The sequence below is a fragment of the Cervus canadensis genome, chromosome 4, assembly GCF_019320065.1.
Source record: "Cervus canadensis isolate Bull #8, Minnesota chromosome 4, ASM1932006v1, whole genome shotgun sequence".
Classification (NCBI taxonomy): Eukaryota; Metazoa; Chordata; class Mammalia; order Artiodactyla; family Cervidae; genus Cervus; species Cervus canadensis.
In genome coordinates, this window is record NC_057389.1 from 30,819,228 (window position 1) to 30,846,472 (window position 27,245).

The window sequence follows — 27,245 nt, forward strand, 5'->3', positions numbered from 1 at the left end:
AAAAATTCTCACCAAACTAAGAATAAAGGATATTTTCTTCAACTTAATAAAGAACATATTTTTAAAAAATACAGCTAACATCCATTTTTTTTTTTTGGAAGATTTGATGTCTGATCTTATTTATTTGTTACTCTTAGAACATCTCATTTTTGACTGGACTCAGACTTAGAAGTAGAAGCTCTCAGAGAGGACAGCCTCCGTCTCTTGGCAATCTGTTCCTGCCATTTTTCTTTGGCCTCCTTCATTCTCTTGGCCAAAAGTTTAGCATATTCTGCAGCCTCTTCTTTGTTTTTCTTAGTACGCTGTTTCTTCAGAGCAATACGCCGGCGTTTGTGTTGCAGAACTCGTGGAGTCACGAGATGCTGAATCTTGGGTGCTTTAGTCCTAGGTTTCTTACCTTCTTTGTTTAGGGGCTTTCGCACAACATACTGGCGGACGTCATCTTCTTTAGAGAGATTGAAAAGTTTGCGGATTCTGCTAGCTCTTTTGGGACCCAGGCGACGAGGCACTGTAGTATCAGTGAGTCCAGGAATATCCTTCTCCCCTTTTTTCACAATGACCAAGTTGAGAACACTCAGATTGGCATCCACAATGCAACCCCGTACAGATTTGCGCTTTCTCTCTCCAGTCCTCCTTGGTCTGTAACAGGAATGCCCCTTACTCAGTAGCAGGCGAACTCGGCCATGGGTCAAGACACCCTGCTTCATGGGGAAACCCTGCTTATCATTCCTGCCACTGATTCGGACCACATAACCCTTCCATTCTTCACCCAGAGCGTCAGCAGCAACTTCTGTGGCCATGCGCTTCTCGTAGAAGATACGAAGTTTTCTTTCATCATCCACTTCAATGAGTTTCTGGCAGCCAGTGGCCGGGAAAGAGATGTTCAGCTTCATTCTGAAGTGGCCGACAGCCTCCGAGGCGCCACGAAAAAGAGCACATCCATCTTAAGGATGAGAAACTTGAAGCATTATCATTAAGATTAGGGAAAAAATAAGGGTGTCCCTTCTCACTATTGCTTTTTAGCTGTAAGTCTTAGATAATGAATTAAGACAAGATAAGGAAATGAAAGCTATACAGATTAGAAAAGAAAATATAACATAGTCTTTGTTTGTAAATGACATGATCATCTATGTAGGAAGCCCAAAAGAATCAACAAAAAGAGGTCCTGGAACTAATAAGCAATTATAGCAGGTTTGCAGGATATAGGTTAACATACAAAAGTTAATCATTTTACTATATATCATCAATTAATAAATGAAAATTGAAATTGAAAACACAATTCTATGCATATTAATAAATATATTACTTAGAGTTAAATAAGAAGTATCTGAGGAAAAGTGCAAACCTCTGATAAAAGATATCAAAGAAGAACTAAATGAATGAAGAGATATTCTGTATTTATGAATAGGAGACTCAGTCTTATCATGAGGTCAGTTCTTCTCAATTTTATATATAGAGTCAATGTAATCACAATCAAAATCTTATTATTAAGTTATAGTAATCAAGACACTGTATTATTGTGAAAGAACAAATAAATCTATGGAGTGGAATAGGAAATTCAGAAATAGACCCATAAATATAGTCAATTAAACTTTAATAAAGGCAAAAAGCTATACAAGGGAGCAAAGGCAGTCTCTTCAACAATTGGTAGCAGAACAACTGGACATGGCATGCAAAAAATACATCTAAACTCAGATCCTACTCCCTTCAAAGATTAAGTCAAGGTAATCATAGATCTAAAGGTAAAACACAGAACTATAAAATTCCTAGAAGGTAACAGAGAGTACAACTAGATGACCCTAGATGATCCTTGATATGGGTGTGAATTTTTATATACAACACCAGAAGTATGATTCATGAAACAGATAACTGATAACCTGGACTTGATTAAAATTTTTTTAAAAATTCTGCTCTATGAAAGAAATGTAAAGAGAATGATAGGAGAAGTCACAGACTGAAAGAGGGTATTTGCAAAAGACACATCTGAATCTGATAAATGTGACATACTATTATCCAAAATATACAAAGAACTCTTAAAACTCAACAATAACAAAAATAACAACCCTATTTTAAAAATCGGCAAAAGACCTGAACAGCAAAATCTATTCACAGATGGCAAATAAGTATATGAAAAGATATTCTGCATCATATAACATTAAGGAATTACAAATGAAAAATAATATCACTATGCACCTATTAGAATGGCCCAAAGCCAGAACATTGACAATATATGCTGGTGAGAATGCAGAGCAACAGAATATTTTAATTCATGTGCTATTGTGAATGCAAAATGACACAGTCATTTTAGAAGAAAGTTTGTTAGTTTCTCACAAAACTAAATATAAGCTTACCATAAGATCTGACATTCATACTCCTTGGTATCCACCCCAATGAACTGAAAATTTATTTCTATACAAATCTGCACATTAAAGTTTATATCAGTTTTATTTATAAATGCCAAAACTTGGAAGCAACCAAGGTGTCCTTCAGCAGGTGAGTGGATAAACTATGGTACATCGAGATGGTGGAATTTCACTTGGCACTAAAAAGAAATGAGCAATCAAGTCATGAAAAGAAATGGAAACTACTTATATCCTATTACTAAGTGAAAGAAGTTAGTCTGAAAGCACTTCACACTGCATGATTCCAACTATATGACATTCTGGAAAAGGCAAAACTATGGAGACAGTAAAAAGTTTTGCAGTTGCCTGTGGTTAGTGGCGAGGAAAAAAGATGAATAAGTAGAACATAGAGGATTTTTAAGGCAGTGAAACTATTCTACATGATACCATAGTGGTAGATACATGTCATTATACATTTGTTGAAATCCATTGAACGTCTAAAACAAAAGTGAACCCTAATGTAACCTATGGACTTTTACCGGTAATGAAATGTCAACTTAGGTTCGTTGCTGCTGCTGCTGCTACTGCTAAGTCGCTTCAGTCGTGTCCGATTCTGTGCAACCCCATAGATGGCAGTCCACCAGGCTCCTCTGTTCCTGGGGTTCTCCAGGCAAGAATACTGGAGTGGGTTGCCATTTCCTTCTACGATTTAGGTTCACAACTTGAAACAAATGCACCATTCAGGTCTGGTATGTTGACAGTGAAGGGGATTGCAAGTGCTTAAGGATGGGGGATTTATGGGAACTCTTTTAATTTTATTGGGAACCTAAAATTGCTTTTAAAAAGAAAAATTATTAAGAAAAAAAAAAACCAACCTCACTCTCAAAATAGCTATGCCTGGGAATACCTGTGTTAGTCATGCAACCATACAAAATGATGAAGTGGTTAACATAAAAGATAAATACTCTGTTGTAAAAAGTAGATGGATAAATGGACACTTTTAACCAACTAGGAACTCCTAACAATATAATGGGAAAGACTAGAGATCTCTTCAAGAAAATTAGAGATACCAAGGGAACATTTCATGCAAAGATGGGCACAATAAAGGACAGAAATGGTAAGGACCTAATAGAAGCAGAAGATATTAAGAAGCGGTAGCAAGAATACACTGAAGAACTATACAAAAAAGATCTTCACGACCCATATAATCACAAAGGTGTGATCACTCCCACTCACCTAGAGCCAGACATCCTGGAATGTGCAGTCAAGTGGGCCTTAAGAAGCATCACTATGAACAAAGCTAGTGGAGGCGATGGAATTTCAGTTGAGCTATCTCATATCCTGAAAGACGATGCTGTGAAAGTGCTGCACTCAATATGTCAGCAAATTTGGAAAACTCAGCAGTGGCCGCAGTTGTGGAAAAGGTCAGTTTTCATTCCAATCCCTAAGAAAGGCAATGCAAAGAATGCTCGAACTACCTCACAATTGCACTCATCTCACACCCTAGTAAAGTAATACTCAAAATTCTCCAAGCCAGGCTTCAGCAATATGTGAACCATGAACTTCCAGATGTTCAAGCTGGTTTTAGAAAAAGCAGAGGAACCAGAGATCAAATTGCCTACATACACTGAATCATCGAAAAAGCAAGAGAGTTCCAGAAAAACATCTATTTCCGCTTTATTGACTATGCCAAAGCCTTTGACTGTTTGGATCACAATAAACTGTGGAAAATTCTGAAAAAGATGGGAATACCAGACCACCTGACCTGCCTCCTGAGAAACCTATATGTAGGTCAGGAAGCAACAGTTAGAACTGGACATGGAACAACAGACTGGTTCCAAACAGGAAAAGGAGTACGTCAAGGCTGTATATTGTCACCCTACTTATTTAACTTATATGCAGAGTACATTATGAGAAACGCCATGCTGAAGGAAGCACAAGCTGGAGATTGCCAGGAGAAATATCAATAACCTCAGATATGCAGATTCCACCACCATTATGGCAGAGAGTGAAGAAGAACTAAAGAGCCTCTTGATGAAAGTGAAAGAAGAGAGTGAAAAAGTTGGCTTAAAGCTCAGCATTCAGAAAACTAAGATTATGGCATCCAGCCCCATCACTTCATGGCAAATAGATGGGGAAACAGTGTCAGACTTTATTTTTCTGGGCTCCATAATCACTGCAGATGGTGATTGCAGCCATGAAATTAAAAGAGGCTTGCTCCTTGGAAGGAAAGTTATGACCAACCTAGACAGCATATTAAAATGCAGAGACATTACTTTGCCAACAAAGGTCCGTCTAGTCAAGGCTATGGTTTTTCCAGTAGTCGTGTATGGATGTGAAAGTTGGACTACAAGGAAAGCTGAGCACTGAAGAATTGATGCTTTTGAACTGTGGTGTTGGAGAAGACTCTTGAGAGCCCTTTAGACTTCAAGGAGATCCAACCAGTCCATCCTAAAGGAGATCAGTTCTGGGTGTTCACTGGAAGGACTGATGTTGAAGCTGAAACTCCAATACTTTGGCCACCTGATGCGAAGAGCTGACTCACTGGAAAAGACCCTGATGCTGGGAAAAACTGAGGGCAGGAAGAGAAGGGGACGACAGAGGATGAGATGGTTGGATGGCATCACCGACACAATGGACATGGGTTTGGGTGGAGTCCGGGACTTGGTGGTGGACAGGGAGGCCTGGCATGCTGCGGTTCATGGGGTCACAAAGAGTTAGACACGACTGAGCGACTGAACTGAACTGAAACTGAATGATGAAAGAGTTTGTGCATACGTAAGGGTAATAGTTGTTAATAGTATAGAGTTATAGTGTTGATACTATAATCAGTTTAAATGACGATATTAAGTAAAATTTATTCAAAGGAAAAGAGATGTGGTAACTCAGTAGCTTTCATCACCTACAAACATCTGCTCCAAATGTGAAGCAGATGTCTATTCATTCCATAAACAACAACGAAGTGGCTACTATGCAGAAGACATTGTACAAGTAAATGCTTCAGGGCATGTATGAGATATGGAGTCTTCTGACAAGGATCTTGGAAGTTAACACAGAGATGCCACATATATAAGAAAAAAAAATCTTTTGTAAGTCTAAATGTAAAGGAAAATAAAGAATATAGTTAAGGAAGCCAATGTTGGAGAAAAACTTTTGTCTGAAAAAGAGGTGGCATATGGGTCAAGTCTGGAAAGATGAAAAAAATCATCAGGTTGAAATGGGAAGAGGGGAAGAATTCTACCAGAAGAAACAGCATGAAGCAATGAGGGTGCAGAGAGGTCCTGTTCCAAGAACTGGAGTTTTGCTGGGATGTGAGGGATGCAAATGAAAGGAGGGGGAAGCCAGACTGGAGAACTGTAAGTGGCAGTTTAGACTAGATTGTGTCAACACTGGGGAAGAAGGCTTTGAGCAATTTTAAGTAGAGGAGGATAACATGATTCTCACTGCGTTTTAAAAAGATCTAATCAATAGAACTGCAGATTAGATATGAGAAGAGGGAAGGGGTGGTAAAATCTATCTCCAAGGGTGCCCAGGAGAATTAAATAATGTTTACTTTAAAAAAATGTGAGAAAATTCATGTCTTAGCTTACAATATAAAAGCTGCGTGCACAGTCTATATCACAGTAACATCAACAGAACTGCAATTCTAAGAGGAATGAATATATTTCAGTGTATGATAATCCAGTAACCTCGGATATTAAATCACCTTAAGTGAATTATAAGAGTTTATTGTCTGTAACAGAAATGAAATACAATTTAAGTAATTCACTATTTTCCAAAGTGTCTTTTAAAAGCAGCATATTTGGTGTATCACATACTACAAGGCTTTTTCAAAGGATCTTTTTAAAATAAAGCACCACCAAATCTTCTCTGTATGTGGAACAATGTTAAATTCCAGCTCTGCTTCGAGCATAATTAAGTACCCATAACACCATAAAACTTTTATTAAATTACGGTGTTGGGAATGAAATGTAAATTTGTCTTCCAATATGATGTTGGCATTTCAACCTTTTTTTCTTTTTTTTTTTTTTTGCAGTCTGAATATCATTAATAGTAAAAGTTCAAAGAAAATGTAAAGCTCTAGTACTGGGTAGAATTCAAGATGTCACACATTATAAATATTAGTGCAATTATATTCTTGAGCTATTCTCCACCTCTCCTACTCTATTTTCTAAATAACTATCATTGATACAGATTATGATTATAAAAGAAATAGGAAGATAGGGTTAAAATGCAAACACCATCTATAAATGAGCTTAATCTTTTGTCATAATAAGCAGAGGACATGAACGGCTTTACCTGCCAGTTGTTTATGCTACAAATTGTAAAACATATACACATTATAAGCAGAAGATATTCATTCAAATTCAAAAGTACTAAGAAAATCCTGCAAGAGAAAATGGGTCTCTCTTAACATACTGAAGGAATAGAGAAAACTATTTAACCTTTAAATGAAATGAAAAAATAGAAATAAATATATATTGTCTTATATAAACTGGTGTGCTGCAGCCCATGGGGTCACAAAGAGTCAGACACAGCTTAGTGACTGAACAACAATATATTGTCTTTGATCTGTGATATGGAAGATACAAGGTCACAAAATTAGGGAATTCAGATTCTTGTTTAGTTGAATACTTTATATAAAAACTATTTTGAGAACATCATACCCAAGTAGACATTTTTTTCCCTTTTAGGAAAATGTTGCTTTCATTTCAGAATAGCCACCTTGTCCCAATATCAAAAGCTGACCATGCCAATATATTCAGAGATCATGCCTGTTTTAGAATGTGTCATGAGCAAGCAGAAGTTCCTCTCACCTTCCCCATGTTTCCTGGAGATCTGACCCTAAGAGAATGTGAATAGAGTTTTCCATTTTGTTTCACATCAGGGTCTCCTAAGAGCCAAAGGATTGGAAAACTATAGCTACAATATCCAAAGCATGATGCAAGCTGATGTCCTAGTGAAGGAAATGTACACTCCAAGCTTTCTTTTATTCCAACTTGCCATTCCCTCCAAATGATAAAATCACAGCCTCAAGGAAAATCACACCTTAAAAAAATTGTTTGTGTTGGCTGTTCTTAGAGAAGTTGAGTTTTCCTGGAAAGTTAACATTCCTTGTCAGAGAGGAAATAAAAATAAATGCGGCACAGGCAAAGATGACATTTGAATCCAAACAAAAGTTTGCCTTTTGCTTTTTTTCTTCTTTTCTCCTGATCATACACTGATGTGCTAAGAAAAACAGTCCCGATTTAGCTTTCCATAAGCCCTTCGGAGTGGTTCACATATATAGTCTCTCCTGGGGAGGTTCACTTGCAAAGCCTTGTCAGAAAAAGGAACAAATACGCCGTGTGAAAACTGAGTGGTGGTTAGAGGATCAACACAGAGGCCACAGGGGAAAAATGCCAGTGGCTTATTTATTGAATGATTGAAGGTTTCAGACAAGGGAAGACTGAAGTATGTCTCATGAGCTGAAACCACCTTCAGGCTGACAAACTTCCACCTACAGAACTGATAAACACTAGTCTGTAAAACATCGAGTTCAGGATCCAATTATAAGCATCTTGACTATACCTGGGCCAATTAATAGCTCAAGACTGGTTCTTCCAGTGTCATCAGTCTACCCAACCTTGCATTTACATTGGACCCAGACAAACGTATAATATTAACTAAGGGTGGCAGCACTCAACACTCCAGAATGAAGAACTACGCAGTCAGAATAGGGGAGGGACTTCTGATGCTCTAGGTGTTACATTCTGTTTGCATTCTTTAATGCTTATTGACATCGGGATGAAATCCCAATGCCCCGCTTTAAGGTTGCTTGAAGAACAGAGCCTGTATTTGAGAATCTTTTCTTCACAAGCTCAGCCTCTCAAAGTCCAAGTTCCAGACTTAGAGGCTTCAAATTTCCCATGTCATTTCTCCTTTGTCCCTGGATATTTGTACCATGCTATACCCCAGCCTGGAACACTCTTCTCCTTCATCACTAGCCCTCCTTTGCTTTTATGACTGGACACCTTTAATTGATTTCCATTATATTTAATGCTTCCTATCATTTTTATGGTCTTCCCTGGTGACTCAGTGGTAAAGAACATGCCTACTAATGCAGGAGACACAGATTCCATCCCTGGATCAGGAAGATCCCCTGTAAGCGGAAATGGCAATCCATTCCAGCATTCTTGTCTGGAGAATTCCATGGACAGAGGAGCCTGGCAGGCTACAGTCCATGGGGTCACAAAAGAGTTGGATGCAACCCAGCGATTAAACAACAACAACAAAGAGAATCATTTTTATACAATAGATTGAAGTAAATGGTTCAATTTTCTTTCACATTATACTCAGTCACTAAAGACTACATAGTATAGGATCTGGTACAATGGAGAGACTGAAAACAAATATTTTGAATGAATAAGTGACTGGAAAAGCAGTCATCTATCCTCTCAGTTCTTATCAAATTGTCAAAAAACATTCAGTATGTTGAAATCCGAACTTGAGTAGACACGGTCAAATCATCATGATATCCTAGGGCTTAATATGCATTCAGTAAAGTTTAGCATTAACCTACCCGTTAGTGTTTACATTACAAAAGCACTTGTGATTTAGGAAATTCTTCACGACTACTATTTCTAGTGCAAAATCACATAAAGACAATCACTTAAAACTTGTTAAAATGTTGTTTGATATATGTGCATTTTTTTTTTTTTTTTACAAAAGCGCCATTGAGTGAAGTAAATCCATAAAGACAAGAGGACTGCCCAGTCAATAAACCATATGATTACATGCTGTTGCAACAACATCAAAAAGAATGAGCAGTAAAAAGCACTCACTCTACTTATGTAGAGACCAGGGCATTTTCGGAAAAGGGTAGTGATGAAGACCCCCCAAATGGTCCACAAATAAATAATTCTAGTGATATGGATGCATGTGGCTTGTGCATGCATTTCAATAAAAGTGCCTAGAGGGCACCGATTTGCCATGTTTCTATGGGTCTGTGTAGCAAGCACCACACATGTGTGGGTATTACCGTGGATAAGCACTATTTATTCTACAAATAAATTACTATGTAGCTTACACTGTCAGGGCCGCACGGTGGCCCTACGGTTTAAAAGACTGAAATAACCACGCATTTATCTTGTCACTACAGGCGCTTACCGTGTAATTACAAGGTCAACAGTTACCATGTAATTACGTGGTTTCAACATTGTGGTTCTCAAAAAAAAAAAAAAAAAGTACACGATTCTCCTAGTACCTGCTGAGAACCCCTATCTCTACTCCCCCATCCTCACTTGCAAAAAATTCTCAATAGCTTCAAACAACATTTTCAGAGGAAAACAAATCAAGGAATCTTTATTGGAATGATAGCTATCTTAGAGTTATTATACAGGGGTAGCACTCAGACCCGAGATGTATTTTGGTTCAATGCCCTCATTTTGTTGGAAGAATTTTTTTTTTTTAATTTCCTACAGAATTGTACCTAATTTAGAAAGTAACTCAAGATAGAAAGTAGCACAAATAGGTGTTTTTGTTTAACAGCAACAATTTTATAAATGTCTGCTCATTTATATATAGTAATGAGATGGGTTTCCCATGTGGCTCAGTGGTAAAGAATCTGCCTGCCAATGCAGGAGATGTGGGTTTGATTCTGGGGTGGGGAAGATCCCATGGAGAAGGGAATGGCAACCCACTCCAGTATTCTTGCCTGGGAAATCCCATGGGCTGAGGAGCCTGATGGACTACAGTCCATGGGGTTGAAAAAAGAATCAGACAGGACTTAGCCAGTAAAACAACAAAACAATGAGATGGGGCACATTTTCAAAGGGGTGGATCTCCTGATTTAAGTTAATCAGAAGAAAGAAGTCCTGAAGAACTCATCCTGGTGCCCAGTCTGTCAGTTGTGTCTGGCTCTTTGCAACCCCATGGACAGCAGCCCGCCAGGTTCCTCTGTCCATGGAATTTTCCAGGCAAGAATACTGGAGTGGGTTGTCATTTCCCACCCCAGGGGATTTTCCCAAGCCAGAGATCAGACCCATGTCTCTTGCGTCTCTGACACTGGCAGGAAGATCCCTTACCGCTGAACCACCTGGGAAGCCCATGACACTGCATAACAGCCCTATAGTTTGACGCTTCTGAAGTTCAGACTCTAAGTTCATTTATGTACAGCTGATGAATATTGAGATCACACTGCATATAATTTTGTGCTTGTTCCTCGGTATGTGTGGTGTGCCTAAATCTCTTATTCATTTCTTTTCCAATGTATGGGTGATTCTGAAATCATGAGTGTCATTAAAGACTTATAAAACTCCTCAAATTCTTCCCACCTCCCCCTTGCCTCATTCAGAAAGCAGAAGGATACTGCTTTGATAGTCAATATTTGAACAACTCATTTCAAATTTATTATAGGTTACTATCATTCAGAGAATAATAAAGAAATTTTTAATTACTTTAGCTCATAAGAATGGGCTGATAGATATTCCATCAATGTTATGATTCTCTTGGATGGAGAAATGCTAAATGCTAACCCAAACAGATTTTAAAACCATAATTACTTGGTAAACAAGGGAATCATAGCCAAATAATTATTCATGAATACAGATTAAATTCATCTAGATTTTTTTAAAATTTCTTATTGAATTCTTCTATCTGTGGCAAAGCCACGGAGCATAGCACTATCAAAGTGGTATTGCTTCTTCAATACGTTTTACACAAAAAAAGAGCATGCTGTGTACAGGCATTTGCTATAGGGTCTTTCTTCCTTCTCTCTCTAGAGAAGAAGCACAGATAAGCTATCCAACACTAGTGTGCTTGTATTATATTAAAAGAGGATGCTTGTTCCCTGATGCAGGATTCATCAAAAAGCAAAAACCAGGTAATCATATCAGGAACGTCACCACTTGGTTCTTACAACTAAAGACTTACTATGATGAGAGTCATCAGCAAAGAAACCACACTCTACACAGACAAATGGGGGAAAGTCTTCAAAACAGAATTTCAGGATAGGAGACTGTCAAGATCTCAAGAGAGAATACAAACCAGCCTCTCTCTTATCACCTGCTAAAGCCAAGCAGCTTACTTAAATAGTTGCAGGATTTAACTTCTAATACCTACTCATAATTGATTTACATGTGAAGGGTTTCTTCTCAACCTTTCCAAAACTCATTTGAAATTATTTTGTAAGTCTCACATGGTAAATTATGGAGGCAAAATAAGCTATCTCTAGGACATATCAGAGGTTGAAAAATGTACAGATGAACACCCACTGAATGCTGTTTTGATGGTAAAAAGCAGAATGATTACCTGCATACTAAGCTGAGCAAAGAAGCTGGGAGGGAACCTAGATTGGGGATGAAGGTCAAAGATGACCCTATTCTTGTCTGTGATGATTTCTTCCTATTTACAAGAAGAATGATTAGATATTTATAAAATAAAAATTAAAAATAATGAGAGTAAAGAAAATTGTAATAAAAACTATATAAAGAAAAACAGAGTATTTCTCCATTAGACTAGGGCACAGGTTTCCACTTTGCTGATGACAGATTTACCAACAGTTTGCTGGAAATCAAAGGACAGAGAAAGAAGAAATTCTTCAACCTGCTTAGTATAGAGATGCATGGAGAAAACTATAAACAGGGACACTCATACTGATCTTGGAGTTACTAGAAGTGAGAAAAATTTGTATTATTAGTAGTGTACTGACCCATAGACTCTGACCAAGAAAGGATTCACACTATTTATTCCACACTTTTAGTAACCATGCATTTCAACAACTGTTCACATTCCATTTGTTGGTGATAATTTTCAGTAAGTAAGAAGCACTGTACCTTTAAGTTTTAAATATAAAAAATGACACTGATTAACCTTTAAAATGGTGCCATTTAATCAAAGTGAGTGAATCTTTAATGGGTTTTCAATGGACTAATAAATCACAAGATTCTTTTTCACCATGGAAATATACAAAATATTTAGGGGGAAAACTCTTGTTATACTTCTTAGAGTGTTTGTGTGTGAGAGAATGAGCAGGAAGAAAGGTGACAGGGGTTCATACACGGTTATTATCAGTGTGACTGTGATTTAGAAGGGGACTCCTTTGCCTTTTCTTCCAGTGAGTTCTTGATTAGTTACCTTTTCCTCTGTGTGCTGTAAGTGGCTATATTGGGATGTTTTAAGGAACTCTGACAAATTGTGAGACAGCTCTAAGAAATATAGTTGAGCATCACGTTGAAGACAATTGATCTTTACCGTCCAGGAAAAACTGGTCAGAGAAGATGAGTATGGGTTACTCCACTCACCCCCTGCCATCACTCAACTCGTCTCAAGGTACAAATGAAGAGTCAAGCAACGATCATTCTTGGAAAGTGCAGACTGAATTCCTTGTGTCCAGAGTTCAGTGTTTGGGCAAATAACTACTGTTTTGCCACGGGAGGTAGCATTCTCTTTGCTGTCCCGAAATGGACAGGTGTGTCTTAGCACTGTGATTCATTCTCTGCCCGGCTTACAGTTGATACATGCAAACAAGCTGAGTGAATGAACTGGGGAAAAAGTGACAGCTTGATAATGATAGACTAGTTGCACTTTTTCTTTGAACCAGGTACAAACTTAAATATAAGAGGAATAGGGTGGGGATGGGCAGATGGGAGTAGTTTTAGAGACTGATAAGGAAGAAGACTCTAGGCTGGGAGAGACTGGATTTAGAGGTGAGTGGGGAATATTAAAGGAGAATGTCCCTGGATAATGTGGTCCATAGCACAGTGGGAAAGCTGCCTTTGAAAAGGAGGAGGGAGCCATTCATAATAAATGAACTTCCAACTCTAAAGAGTGACAACATAAATGGATAAGGAAGATGCCATGGTAGGGCTGCAAGGTTGGGGAAGGAAAACGGAATGGAGAGAAGCTATACTTGCAGAATGAAATAAAAAAAAAAATCAGGAAGGATGTAAGGATGATAGTTCTTCAGCCATTCTTTCATGAGAGCTGCCATTTTCAAGCACTTATGTTGTCCTTAGGTACTGAACTGAGAATTGGATAAGTGTTAACTCACTTAATCCACGTAACTCAATAAGGTTTAGATAATCAGTGTCATGATTTTACAGATGAGAAGACTGAAGAAAAGAGAGGTAATAAAAGTTGCCCAAGGTCACATAGTCAGTAAGTCAGGATGGCTATTCAAAACAATGCTGTCTTGGGGATTTTCCATGGTACTTCTCACTCAAACAAGTCTATATCTACACTACCCTCCTCTGTAGTCTGAACGTGTGCATGCTCCCTCCTCCTCATCAAAGGCAGCTTTCCCATTGTGCTATAGACCACATTATCCAGGGACATCCTCCTTTAATAGTCCCGTGCAAGCTAAATCACTTCAGTCATGTCCAACTCTTTGCGACCCTATGGACTGTTGCTCAGCAGGCTCACTGTCCATGGGATTCTCTAGGCAAGAATACTGGAGAGGGTTGCCATTTCCTTCTCCAAGGGATCTTTCTGACTCAGGGATGGAACCCACGTCTTCTATGTCTCCTACTTTGCAGGTGGACTCTTTAACGCTAAACCATGGGGGATGCCTCAAAGTGGAAGTTGCTCAGCCATGTCTGACTCTTTGTGACCCCATGGACTATACAGTCCATAGTATTCTCCAGGCCAGAACACTGGAGTGGGTAGCCATTCCATTCTCCAGGGGATCTTCCCAACCCAGGGATTGAACCCAGGTTGCCCACATTGCAGGCAGATTCTTTACCAGCTGAGCCACAAGGGAAGTCCCCCTCACCTCTAAATCCAGTCTGTCCCAGTCTAGATAGAGTCTTTGTCCCCATCAGTCTCTAAAACTACTCCCATCTGCCTACCCCCACTCTATTCCTTGACTCCTGCATTTTTTCCTGACCATCACCACTTTGTGTTAGAAACTTTTATCTGTAAAAACTGACCCTAAAACATGGACATGAGCTGCATGGGTGAGTCCACTTATAAACAGATTTTTTTTTTCCAGTAAATACTACAGTATTATGTGATCTGTGGCTGGTTGAATCCCAGGAAGTAGAACTGCAGATTTGAAGGGCCAATTATCAAGGGATATTTTGATTTTCAATTGTGAGGAAACTGACATCCTTAAAACCTCAACATTTTTCCCCAGGGTCATCTATGCTTGGCTTTGCCCATCTCTTGTCTTGTCTCTGGAACAGACTGCCCCACCATGCCAGGAACTGCCTTTGCTTAAGTCACCAATATTCCACTAATGGACAAATCAAATGCACTTTTCAGCACTCACCCTACTGTGACCTTAGGTTTCTGGTACATTGAAACACTCTGCCCTTATTTTCTAAAATCTCAGTCTGCTGACTCTCCATCCCTTAGTGGACTTCTGTACAGTTGGCTCTTCCTTTAAATACCTCAGAAATTTTGGGGGCCCTGAGAGTTGTGTGTTCTTCCTCCCTGCTGCCTCTCTATGTACTCTCTGACTGCTCACCATCTCTCACAAGCTTAAATGACCAGTTCACATTGGTGATTCCTTCACCTATACCACCAACCTAGATTTCTCACCAGAACTGTACATCCCACTGGGGATTGGGCACAATGACCTCATGGATGAATGCTGTGACCTCAAGCTCAATATAATCAAAACTGATCTTACTGTATTCTTACCCTTCTTCCCCACCTCCAAGTCACTTTATATCATATGCCATTCACAGAAGTCAAAAGTAAGGAAGTCATACTTGACGCTTCTGTCTCCATGATAGCCTTTTCCTCCTCCCTCATAATTCCTCACGCTGACAAGTCCTGTCTAACAAATGATCACACTTTGTCACAATCCAGGCCCTTGTCACTCTTGCCTGGGCCGAGGAGATGCTACACACTCTGTCTCCAGTCCTACTCCCACCTCTACTGTCCTTTTGATGGTATTTCTAACCCAGGAATCAGATCATGCTTTACATCTGCATAAACCTGGCTCTGGCTTTGCCAGTTTCCTTAGCCAGGCTGTGGAGGACGTGGCTGCTGTCTTCCTCTTCAGTCTTCTCCATCCTCTACCACACATACCTCCGCCCCCTTACCTCCTGCACAGTGGGGAACATGCTGCAATTTTTCACATCTCTGGATATTTGCACACTCAAATTTTCTTTTCCATTCTGATTGCCACTCCCCACCATTGTTTTTTTTTGGGGTGGGGCAAGAAAACACCTATTTTCTCTTCAGTACCTCATACATTCAAGAATTATCTTCTTGAAATAGTTCTTGATCTTGCCAAGAGATTAGATCTTTCTTCCTTGAATGCACGCACAAATAGCATGAAGTTTCTAGCATTTGTACTTTACACTATGTTGGAATTTGATTTTTGCCTGAGTCTGTCTGCCTCACTAGACTTTGAAATCAAAAGCTACCTTTTCAGTCATTTTGCTTTTTTTCCAGTACCCAGCACAGGGCCTACCACACAGGAGATGCATTGAAAAAGCTTGTTGAATTCCACTTGATATTTGATGGACAAAGACCTTCAGTTTCAAGTGCAAGCAGATTTACAGGCAACCTCAATTATTTTGAAAACAATCAGTATACCTTTGAAGCAATTCAGCCATAGAACAAATGAAATTTATTTTGGAGATCAGTAAATTGGAAGTCAAGTATGTGTAGTTCCAGAGCCAGTAGTGATCCTGGCCAACTGTGAATCCTTAGACAAACCCTTTATCTCTGCTTCATCCGAGCATTCCACCTGTAAAGTGAGGTGACGAGAACAGTCTCAAAAACCTCTCTAGCTTTCACATATCTATTTTGTTATAAGAGGTCACAACTGACCACACAGGCAGACATTCAAAGGAAAGGACTAAAAGAGAAAAAAAAGGGACCAAGAAAAAAATTCTGTTTGTTATAAATAACCAAAGGTGTGTATTGAATAAGAAAAAATAACAAACTGTTCCCAGTCATTGTCCCAAAAGTACACAAATAACTGAATCTTTCATACTTAGTTTTAAAACAACCACATAAAATTGTCTTGGAAAACAGTCCTTTGGCTCGGATATGCATATCTTTATAGATGCATTAGAGGTGTCTTTCTATCTTTTCCCTCCCATTTTCAAATCAAGTGCACAATCCTATTATCATTCACGGCTCTAAGTTCCCCCCCCCCCCCCCCCCCCCCCCCCCCCCCCCCGCCAAATGTCAAATTTGTCATTGATTCCACAGATCCTGAATATTTATATGCCTTTCAAGTCGGTGTGGTTTATTGAGGAATGAACACAGCTCAGTCACGTCTATTAAATATTAAGTATTTTGCTGCAAAAGCAGATACAGGTACACAGATGTGTGATCACAGACTCTAGAGATACAAGCATGATGCTTTTCCCCCCATTTGGTTGCAAATGAGGGGGAAAAAACTGTGCTAAAAGAGCTAAAAGAAAACTTGCTGAAGTAACATGGTGAGCAATAAAGCAGTGTTCAAATAAAATGTGTTTGAAGTTGCACATTACGTCCAGAGGAGCACCGCCATAATTCATAGTGATTAATGTTAATGTCAAAAATATTAAAGAAAGTAATAATGATTTGTATCTTCATGTAATGGGCTACTCTTTCTTTGATCTTTTATTCCTTTTGATCAATGAAATTAACGAACAATAAATTTCAAACCAATAAAAAGGAATTCATCTTCTCCCAGCACATTGGTCAGCCTGTGGGAATAACTCCTGCACAAGGTCGGGAGACAAATGCTAAGGCTGGTGTTAAAAAGGGATCAGATACTTTTATGACCATTAATAATGTCTGTCAAGCTGCAAGCTCACGTGCCGATAAGGGTAATCCAATCATCCTTCAGGGCTCAGACTAATTACCTTCTGGGTCACAAAGACACTGTTGGACCAGCACACAGCCTGGGATACTTGTGCACTCTCAGAAAGGGACTTTGTTTCCATTTCAGTGCAGAACAAGGTCAGCTGAAGACATCTGTAGGGCACTAAAACCTAAAAATATTTGGTACTTCCTCTTCCATTTGTAATTAAAAAACAACTAAATCATAAAACACATAATTTCATGTATGTGTGGAAATTAAAATGGAGTTTTTCCAGATTCCTTTGATTACAAAGTTCAAGTTTTTTCTTTCTTTTTTTTTTTTTAAGCTAATTGGTAGGGATGTTTTGGTGTCCCTGCTTTCCTAGGACTCTGAGCACTTGCACAACTTGCCTATTTGGTAATTAGGTACTTGGTGGGAAAACTGAAGATCAATTTGTTCACAGCTAAGAAAATCAGCCTATTCATGGTTTCCTTGCACAAGTCCCAAGTATCTGGATTTAAGAACTCTGCTTCCATATGCATTGGTGGTGGTTATAGAATTTTGATATCTTTACTTAGGGTTGGTTGCATAAATTATGACCTGCTGGGGGTATCTTCCCAACCAAAGGCATTCCTTAAGATGTCTCTTATATATTATTTCCCTTATGTATTATTCCTTAAGATGACTCTTAATGAGACCCATATCTGCACTGATATTAGTGACCAGTGACAGATAAATGCTGAATACCCCCAGGGAACTGCACTGAATAGAGCCTGACTTTTCACAACTTCAATGCCAATTGCTGAGGAGATATGTAATGTTTATATGATTTACTATCTACATGTACACAGTATTCATTTATTGTGTTCTGTCCCCCTTTCACCAAAGGCCTGAAGTGGCATGAAAAAGAAAATGCATCTGATTAGTATCTAATAACCTAAGGGTTACTGAAAACTGACCACCATGTTGCAAAATGAATGTACCCACAGCTCTCATCAGCAGGAAATCATGATTCTCCTAATAGACTTATAATATATAGACATAATTTATGTTCATGAAACTGCAGGGGTATAGTTCTCATTGGCTTCGGTGTGAGAGCCTTCATGATCATCAATAATTTATCTCAAAGATTTATTAAAACTCAATGTACTTATAGCCTTCAAACTACTCTAAAGTAAGATTTGTAACTGTCAGTGGAGGAAATACTATTTGTATAATTTTCAGCATTTATTAAAACACATTATACAGATTTTTTTTTTCTTTGCAGGGTAATTCAGTCAGACCTCTACAAGGTAAAGTGTTAGAAAAGAAGAATTTTCTAGAACCAGACACAAGGAAAACAGACACAATTAGACATTTAATGTCTCAAATATTAATACTGCTTTTAAGTTTCTGCTAGTGTTTCTTCTCATAGGAAGTCTGGCATCTCATCTCTTTTTTGCTGATTCTTTGTCTGCCTTCTGTGTTCCTGACCCTAACTCCACAAGGAAACTTCTGTTCACTCTCTCTGTGGTTAGACTCAGACAACACACGTGAGTCTGACCTGGGGACTTCACTTTCAGCCTTCTGCCTACATTTTTAAACTCAACTTCAAGATTCATGTCAAAACTCATCTCCTCTGGCAACCATGTATACTTCCGGGTTTTGGCAAGTGAAATGTGGGGGCTGGGAAGATCCCCTGGAGAAGGAAATGGCAACCCACTCCGGTATTCTTGCCAGAATAATCCCATGGACAGAGGAGCCTGGCAGACTACAATCCATGGGGTGCAAAGAGCTGGACACAACTGAGTGACTGGGCGCGTATGCATGTCTGGGATAGTAACATATATTGGGAATGATCTTAACACTAAGAATATTTGACATCTGCAAGGTACTGAGTTAAATAAAGTATTCTTTAAGAAAAATTGAAGACCACAAGTTTAGAAAACTCCTGGAAAGTTTGGCTGAGAAGCAGATAAATGTAGTGTTAGCTAGATAGGAGTGTAAGATGAAGAGACTTGAGTGTGTGTATGCGTTTTAATGTAGTGAAAATAACAGCATGTTTGCATCTTTAAAAAGACTTATGGATGAATGAATGTATCCTGTAAGCCCTATTTCTGCTGCCAGAGAGAAGGCTGTGTCTTTATGCTGACAGATGAACTCCCATTGTAAATAGCAGAAGCAGAAGATTATTAGAGTCTCAATTTGGAAACTAAATCCCCAAAGAGACATGTTGAACGCTGCCGGGACTTCAAACTCAACTCCCCTCAGGATGCATGTTGGTGAAGCATTCGCTGAGCAGGTAAGGACTTGTACTTTTCTCGTTTCTTATCACAATGAAAGATTAACTTTTGTACACTGAATCTTTATTTCAGAACCTTTATTTTGATGACAGATATATTAATACTTATAACTTGGGAAAACTAAGTCTTTAAAGTGAAACCAGTGCTGACACTGACATAAGGCTTCACACGTTATAGATGCAAAGATGTTTCTAAGAACACTAAATCAAAACCTGGTGAGGCTTCAACCTTCTATTTTTGTAATTAATACTGCATCTGTCTTTTGTGTTGTTTCTGTCTACAGCTACCAAAATCAGAAAGGAAAAGAAGATTCAGCTACACAACTGCAGTGTGGGCAGTGGTCATACTGGATGTGATGGTGCAAGGGTGTTAGTGCAGGAGCTATGAGCACAGGTACCTCAGGAGCACATCACAGTGGTAAGTGCAGAGCTGTGATGGTCTGGGCTCTTGGGCAGTGCCTCTTCAAGGACATGCTAACAACACCCAGAACCTCAGCATGGGCAGGGGATCTTATGCTGTGACATCCAAGAATGTCCCCAGTGCAGGGTCCCCCATGGCATCCCATGTATTCAGTCAGTTAGTCTCCACTTGCAAATATCTAGAGATAGCAGCTTACTCGGAGAAGGAAATGGCAACCCACTCCAGTACTCGTGCCTGGAGCGTCCCATGGGCTGAAGAGCCTGGCGGGTTATAGTCCATGGGGTCGCTAAGAGTCGGACACGACTGAGCGGCTTCACTTTCACTTTTCACTTTCATGCATTGGAGAAGGAAATGGAAACCCACTCCAGTGTTCTTGCCTGGAGAATCCCAGGGACGGGGGAGCCTGGTGGGCTGCCGTCTGTGGGTCGCACAGAGTTGGACACTACTGAAGTGACTTAGCGGCAGCAGCAACAGCAGTTTACTCTCCTAGTTTACTCTCCAGGTAAACAGCTCTGGACATTTTGAAGTTGTAATTTGGTTATTATCTAATCTTCCTCCCTAGAATGCTTCAGGTTAGACTCTATGGAGGCATATGGAATTAAATAGAGTCCTTCGTCCATGATATATGAAGATGGGTGCCAGACTCTTTATTTTTCACATGCTAAATATGCCCCTTGCCCTTCTATCTGTTCTTCATGTGGCAAGGACCTCAGATCCTTCATCAACCTTCTCCTGATGCTAACTTTTCCCACTGAATTTCTCCATAGCCAGATTTGGGCTTCATTTCTGTAGACCAAAGAGACAAAGTATAGATATCAAATAAAGACTGAGCATGCTGACATCAAGGAATTTCTGAGCTGCTACACTGAAAGGAAGTCTCATCACTTAGTTTATATTCTCAGTAATCTCTAAAAGCAAAAAGGTAAAGGTTAGGTTGAAAACATAGAGCTATACAAGGCACAGGTTAAAAAAATTAGGCCTGACCATGAACCTCATTCAAGCCCATTCCTGTTGTGATGGCTTCTCTCTCTCCTTTAAGGACAATCTAGCCTGATACCATGACTTTTCTAATTATTTGAGGCAATAAAAGTCTTAAATGACTTTTAGTTACCTAAAATGCTTTCCAATTAAAAAAAAAATTACCTTCTACAGTTAAGATGTCCAGTCCTGGGTACTAGTTAAAACTTCAAAGTTCATTTAAATTTAAATTATTCCCCTCTCTCCTCCTTCAGTCCTGTTTTGAGCCTAAACTCCATGGTCATGGAAAAGGGCCATCACAGTCCCTTTCATTTCTGTTTACTGCTTCGAGTTTCTCCTCCTTCCCAATTCCTAGTTTGTCTGCCTTGAATTTTGATCCATTCAGATTTGGAGCCGGGAAGCAGAGAAAGGATAAAAGGTGCAGGGAACATAGTAATTGACATGATCAGCACTGATGTAACCTGGCCTTGAAGTCACTTGGTCATGAAAAATGTTTAATGCCTGGGTGCTCAAGGATTGCTCCCCCACCATCCACCATCACGAGGACGTCTCCATCACAGATGCTCCACAGGAGGCCAATGTCTCCATTGGTTGCTCCAAGGAATGCCCTATCAGTCTTCACTTCTTCACCTGTGCTTGTCTTGCCTTTTAAGAGTCCTCCCCTAGGAAAATGCCTCCCCTAAAGCACACAGGAGACACTAACATCTTTTTCTTCAGCAGAAGCCAGGAATACAGGCCCTTCCCAAGCAGCCTCTCTCCTGGCTCCCTCATCAAGGCTCTCATCTCCCTCTCTCCAGGAACGGTCCCAGCACCATACTCTGTGCCAAACAGACAGCAAGGGACCTGGGTCCGTCAGTCTCTGGGGACTCGCTCGATGGGCCTGAGAGGTCCACTCCTTGCCCCTCACAAGGTCCTACAGAAAGCTCACCCTCCATTTTCTGTTCCCCTTTTAAGCTCCTCCAGCTGCTTAACAGGAAGGTGGCTGGTGATAGGAAAGTGGCAGAACAAGTCCTCAGGCATCTAGGCAGTTTTGCACAGTTGGGCTAAGACCCTGTGTTAGAATGAGAGTAATCAGGGCCTAAGACAGAAAACAAAGACAGTCCTAATGTGACTTCCTGCTACTAACTGGAAACAACTGGCGATGAATCTGTAAAACATTAGTCTCACTTTTGAATATATTTGAACCAGGGTCTAAATGAACACATTAAAAACAAAAAACTCTAAATCAGAGAACTGAGTAAAAACAGTAGTAATAAATACAAGTGATGTCTAGGACCTGAGATCAACCAAGAAAATGTTTCTTCTGATATGATCATCAAAGTGCCTCAAGAAATCAAATGATCATAACTTAAAGCGTGTAGAGCAACAATACTGAGGGGTTGTTTTTCTAATAGGGGTGGGGGATGGGGTTGAGTGTGGGGCGGGGGCGAACAAAAACATCTGTGGAGTAGATAGCTAAAATCTTCCTCAAAATCCAATGCAAAACGTCCTCGGCAGGACTGAAGAAACCAATAAATCTTTAAATATGGCATTATGCACCTTTTTTTTTTTTTTTAAATAGACGCTAAGGATTTGCACAATGTGCTTTCCAAACCTGGTTTAGATTAAAAGAGGAGTATTTTGTTGAAAATAGAACAGAGGATCCCAAAGCAAAATAAAATAAATGGCAAAGCATATTCAATGTGGGAGGGTCTGCCTGGTCTTACTTAACATCTTTATTAATGGTCCAGACCAGAGAAATAAATAAGTTAATTAAACCTACAGGTAGTATTAAATCGGTTATGAGGGACAAAGACTGGTGAGAGATAATAAGAAGGCTTCCAAGGTTAGGAATACAGCAGCAAATTAAAAACAATTTGAGAAAGTGCATATAGTTAACAGGATAAGGCCCTTGGAAAACAGGACGGCTCAAAACACATTCATCTGATTATGCAGACAATTAAATACATCCTACATTCAGTGCCTCAGGAAAACAGTCACCAGCATCATTTTGCCTTTCCACTCAATAATATAAAATAATAATAATAGGTAGAGGGAGTAAAACTTCATGAAACATACCTCAATTAGGGGTGGGGGGGACATGTTTACACCTGTAAGAATTCAAAGCAAAGGCTTTTATTGATATAATTTGAAAATCCATAATTTAATTAAAATATAAGGCTTCCCTGGTGACTCAGATGGTAAAGAATCTGCCTGCAATGCAAGAGACCCGAGTTGGAACCCTGGGTTGGGAAGAAACGCCTGAGGAAGGGAGTAGCAACTCACTCCAGTATTCTTGCCTGGAAGATTCCATGGACAGAGGAGCCTGGCAAGCTATAGTCCTTGGGGACGCAGAGTTGGACATGACTGAGCGACTGACACACACACACACACACACACACACACACAGCCTGAAATAGTTTGATCCCCACTTACCTGTTGAGCATCATCTTTTTCCAACTTTATTTGTGTGATATAAATAACAAAGTGCCAAACTTTAAAACCATCCTTCCACCTTGGTCTCCCTATGGTACCCTTGCAACAGTTTTTCCCTCATCCTAGAAGACAGGTTCCTAACCCCCAGGTCATAGACCACTACTTGTCCATGTCCTGTTAGGAACTGGATTGCACATCAGGAGCTCAGTGGCAGGTAAGCAAGCGAACCTTCCTCTGTTTACAGCAGCTCCCCAACATTCGAATTACCACTTGAGCCCTGCCTCCTGTCAGGTCAGCGTCAGCATTATAAATGGGAGGGGCTTATGTTGTTACAGAACACTGGCTTTGGGTACCCTGAGTCATATAGCAAATTCCCACTGGGTATCTATTTTACATGTGGTAATGTATATGTTTCAATGCTGCTCTCTCAAATCATCCCACCCTCTCCTTTCCCCATTGTGTCCAAAAATCTGTCCTTTATGTCTGTGTCTCCTTTGCTGCCCTGCGAACAGGGTCATCAGTACCATCTTTCTAGATTCCGTATATATATGTTAATATATGATACGCGTCTTTCTCTTTCTCACTTACTTCACTCTGTATAACAGGCTCTCGGTTCATCCATGGTGATGTATGCCAGAAACCATCACAATATTGTAAAGCAATTATCTTCCAATTAAAAATAAAATGTAAAAAAATTTAAATAAAATATGAAAAAAAAATGTAATGGGCTTGAAGCATCCTAAATCCAACCCTGTCCCCACCCCTTACCCCAACCCACTTTAGTCCATGGAAAAATTGTGTTCCACAAAACTGGTCCCTGGCACCAAAATGGTTGGGGACCTCTGTCCTAGAACCCTCCTCCCCCCAGATCTTGTCCAGGCATGAGTCAGGGCAGATGTCCCCCTCTCCAAAGGCCTTCTCTGACCAGCATACTTAAAGGTGACTGTCCTACCAAGGCAATATCTTATTTTCACCCTGTTTAATTTTCTTTGCAGGATCTCCCACTATCTAAAACCACCCTACAGTCAATTATTTGTTTCCTGGCTTCTTTCTGTCTCCCCACAAATCCCCCCTCAAATATAAGCCCTGTGAGAGCAGTCTCCTCACTTCCTTCACTACTGTGTCATTAGCCTCAATAATAGTTCTCTCCTTATATGATCACTGAATAAATGAATACGGGTAACCTGGCTGATAGTTAAGAGACTGTGAAAATACTACCAAGAGTACAAGAAACTCAATGGAACAAAGAAAATGGTGGTGGATGATATCATTATCAACGTCTAACAGCAAAGAATCTAAATTTAGATGAAAGTTTTAAATCAGCAGACGCATGAACACAAATTCTTCAGACTTGTTAAACTGCCAACTCTATAATTACACATTTGGTCATATTAGGACTCGAATAATGAACTTTTGAGGATCACTCATCTAATAACATCAAGCCAGTGCCTATATTTACTCATGAAAATTCATATGAAGTTAACTACCATGTAGTTGCTTTCAGTTTTCTTTTTCCAATAGAGTAGAATTAATGCAGGCAATCTAATGAAATATGCCACAATTAAAGAACTACTATGCATAGTAATATCTCTGTGTGTATATGTTTCAAATAAAGTAGAGTCTGTGGTGACATTTTAGGAATGGAAAGAATGAAAAACAAAATTAAATCGCTATTTGATTTCAAACTGCATCTGGGCACCTGAATGCAAAGTCAGCCTATGAAAAAACTGACAGTTTAATATGCTCCCACCCATCCTAAAACAATGTAATATGTACGTCGGTTTGTTGTACTATTTATTACAAAATATAACATGGTCCACAAACCAAGAAATATGAAAGCACTTTCACTTAAAATAGAAAACCACCAACACAAAGGCTTTTAACCTACTCCAGAAGAATATTTTCCCTTTTGAGGAGGAATTTTGAAGCCTCAGAAGACAGAGCTAATTTCTATGGCAGCTAAGGGTCCCTGCGACCCTAAGATGTAACTAGAGTGGTCAACCTGAAATCAAGTGAAACATAAACAAGCCAACCATGACTTTCAGCCTCAAAGAAACTCAGAAAGTATCAATACAGTTCAAGAGTCACTTGGAACAACTATGAAAGAATATAATAATCATAATTCATTTCATTTTCCTGAACCACTACTTTAAAATAACTTCACATTGACACTTGCCTCTCTCTTTGCTGTCTTTTCCTCCTTAAAGTCAGAAGAAGGATTTCAGAGACAGGTGTCAATTTGGGACAATCAATTGCTTTATCCCTTAATTCTAACATATCTATAAGTGAAGTAAAACTCTGAATAGATGAACTAGTTTTTGCTGCTGAATTCTCTAGACTAAATCAAACCGCAAAATTCATCAGTGTTTTGGGGGATCATTTGGGCTGGTCTGGAAAGTAGGAAAGCACACTGAAATATCTAGTGTCATTGTCCTATTCCTAACATCTCCTCTAGGTTTTCTTCATGGAGTTCAGATCAAGGTGCTCTCACTTTCCTGCCCTGACCACCCCCCTCTTAAGTGGCATGAAGTGCCCAAACTCTGATACAGCATTTTATCACCGAGGCTGTTAGACATAGGCAAATACCTACTTTTATAATTATCTTAAGGATTTAGGAAAGTCAAGGTGCATGTATAGTCAGAAAGATATGCATATTGCTTTACTGAATATGCATAAAAAATGGGTCATCCAAAAGATTTTTCTCTAGTTGAATTTTTATTTAAAGTGGTAAAAATCATTTTTTAAAAAGATAGATCCTGCATTAAATATAAGAATTTTATTTTGTAGTATCATTTATCATTGAAAAGACCCTGATTTATCATTGAAAAGACTCTGATGCTGGGAAATATTGAAGGCAGGAGGAGAAGGGGATGACAGAGGATGAGATGGCTGGATGGCATCACCGACTCAATGGATATGAGTTTGAGTAAACTCCGGGAGTTGGTGATGGACAGGGAGGCCTGGCGTGCTGCAGTCCATGGGGTTGCAAAGAGTCGGACATGACTGAGCGACTGAACTGAACTGATCATTTATCATGTCCAAAAAAAATCTAAAAATTATATTCCACCTTCTCACAAATTCTATTGAGTTACAAATGTTGAATGATGGTTTGGTGTTTGCAGTGTGTTTACTTACATTTGCTAAAAAAAAAAAGGTTTGCCCAAGGAACTTCCCTGACAGTCCAGTGGTTGGGACTTTGTCTTCCAATGCAGGGACTGCAAATTTGATACCTCGTCATGGAGTTAAGATCCCACATGCCTCACAGCCAAAAAGCCAAAACACAAAACAGCAATACCATAACAAATTTAATAAAGACTTAGAGAATGGTCCACATCAAAATTTTTTTTAAAAAAATGCTTCTCTTAAGGAGTATCAATGTTATTCAGAATAATATAGTTAAGGTACTTATTAAGTTCATATGGCCTTCTTTCAAAAGTTTCATTATCATCTCTTTTTAGTATGTTACAAAATGTCCATAATATATTTTCTTAAAAAGGACAGGGAAGAAAAACTACAAAATCCGTATAAAATAAACTGAAACTGACTAGCTGGTTTTCACTTTTCAAACTGCACCTTCAACAAGAAGAAATATCCAGTAAAACTGCCAACACACCTCTCCAAGGCTACTCATCAGGGTTAAAGGCAATAATCCACTTGTCACAATTAACTCTGTAAGGGAAATGAACATCAGCAAAAACAACACGATCTACAACTCTACAGCTCAAAAAATGGAATTCAGGTTGAATGAAAACTGAACATGAGCCAAACCCCTTTATTCTGTTCACTTTGTTCCATAAATCAAGTAGAAAATGTTAAGAAATAGATACAAAATGGCGGGAAATACAGGTGACAAAATCCTTCAGCTAAGTTAGAAATAAAGTATGTAAATAACTCTGTAATCCCCACAATGTCTATAGACATCAAATGCAAAAGGAAAAACAATACAGTAACCACGGCTTCAATGAGGATGGGACTTGCTGCCCTGGGGTGAGGGAATGGGAGGGGGAGAGAAGAAGAGGAATCTGATTCAACTTTTCATTGTATGATTCATATACATATATATCAGAATAGTTC

General features: G+C 39.2%; 2 protein-coding genes across 3 annotated transcripts in view; both read right to left on the bottom strand.

Moving 5' to 3' along the window:
• Window positions 1–27,245, bottom strand: part of TENM2 (teneurin transmembrane protein 2) — a 1,360,160-nt gene that overhangs the window by 1,279,452 nt on the left and 53,463 nt on the right. The window lies entirely within an intron of this gene.
• Window positions 100–25,335, bottom strand: LOC122439586 (40S ribosomal protein S6-like). 2 transcript variants are annotated; one of them, XM_043464770.1, is made up of 3 exons: window positions 25,331–25,335; window positions 21,685–21,694; window positions 100–763 (listed from the first exon to the last, which is right to left on the bottom strand). In XM_043464770.1, exons 2-3 carry the CDS (start codon window positions 21,689–21,691, stop codon window positions 144–146), a joined length of 627 nt encoding a protein of 208 aa, XP_043320705.1. In that variant the 5' UTR covers window positions 21,692–21,694; window positions 25,331–25,335; the 3' UTR covers window positions 100–143. The 2 variants fall into 2 exon arrangements, with proteins under 2 accessions (XP_043320705.1, XP_043320704.1); XM_043464769.1 differs by lacking the exons at window positions 21,685–21,694; window positions 25,331–25,335 and having other exon boundaries at window positions 100–910.

What these genes read in the sequence shown, in the direction of transcription:
- LOC122439586 (XM_043464769.1), bottom strand. Translation starts at nt 893, where the DNA reads ATGAAGCTGAACATCTCTTTCCCGGCCACTGGCTGCCAGAAACTCATT.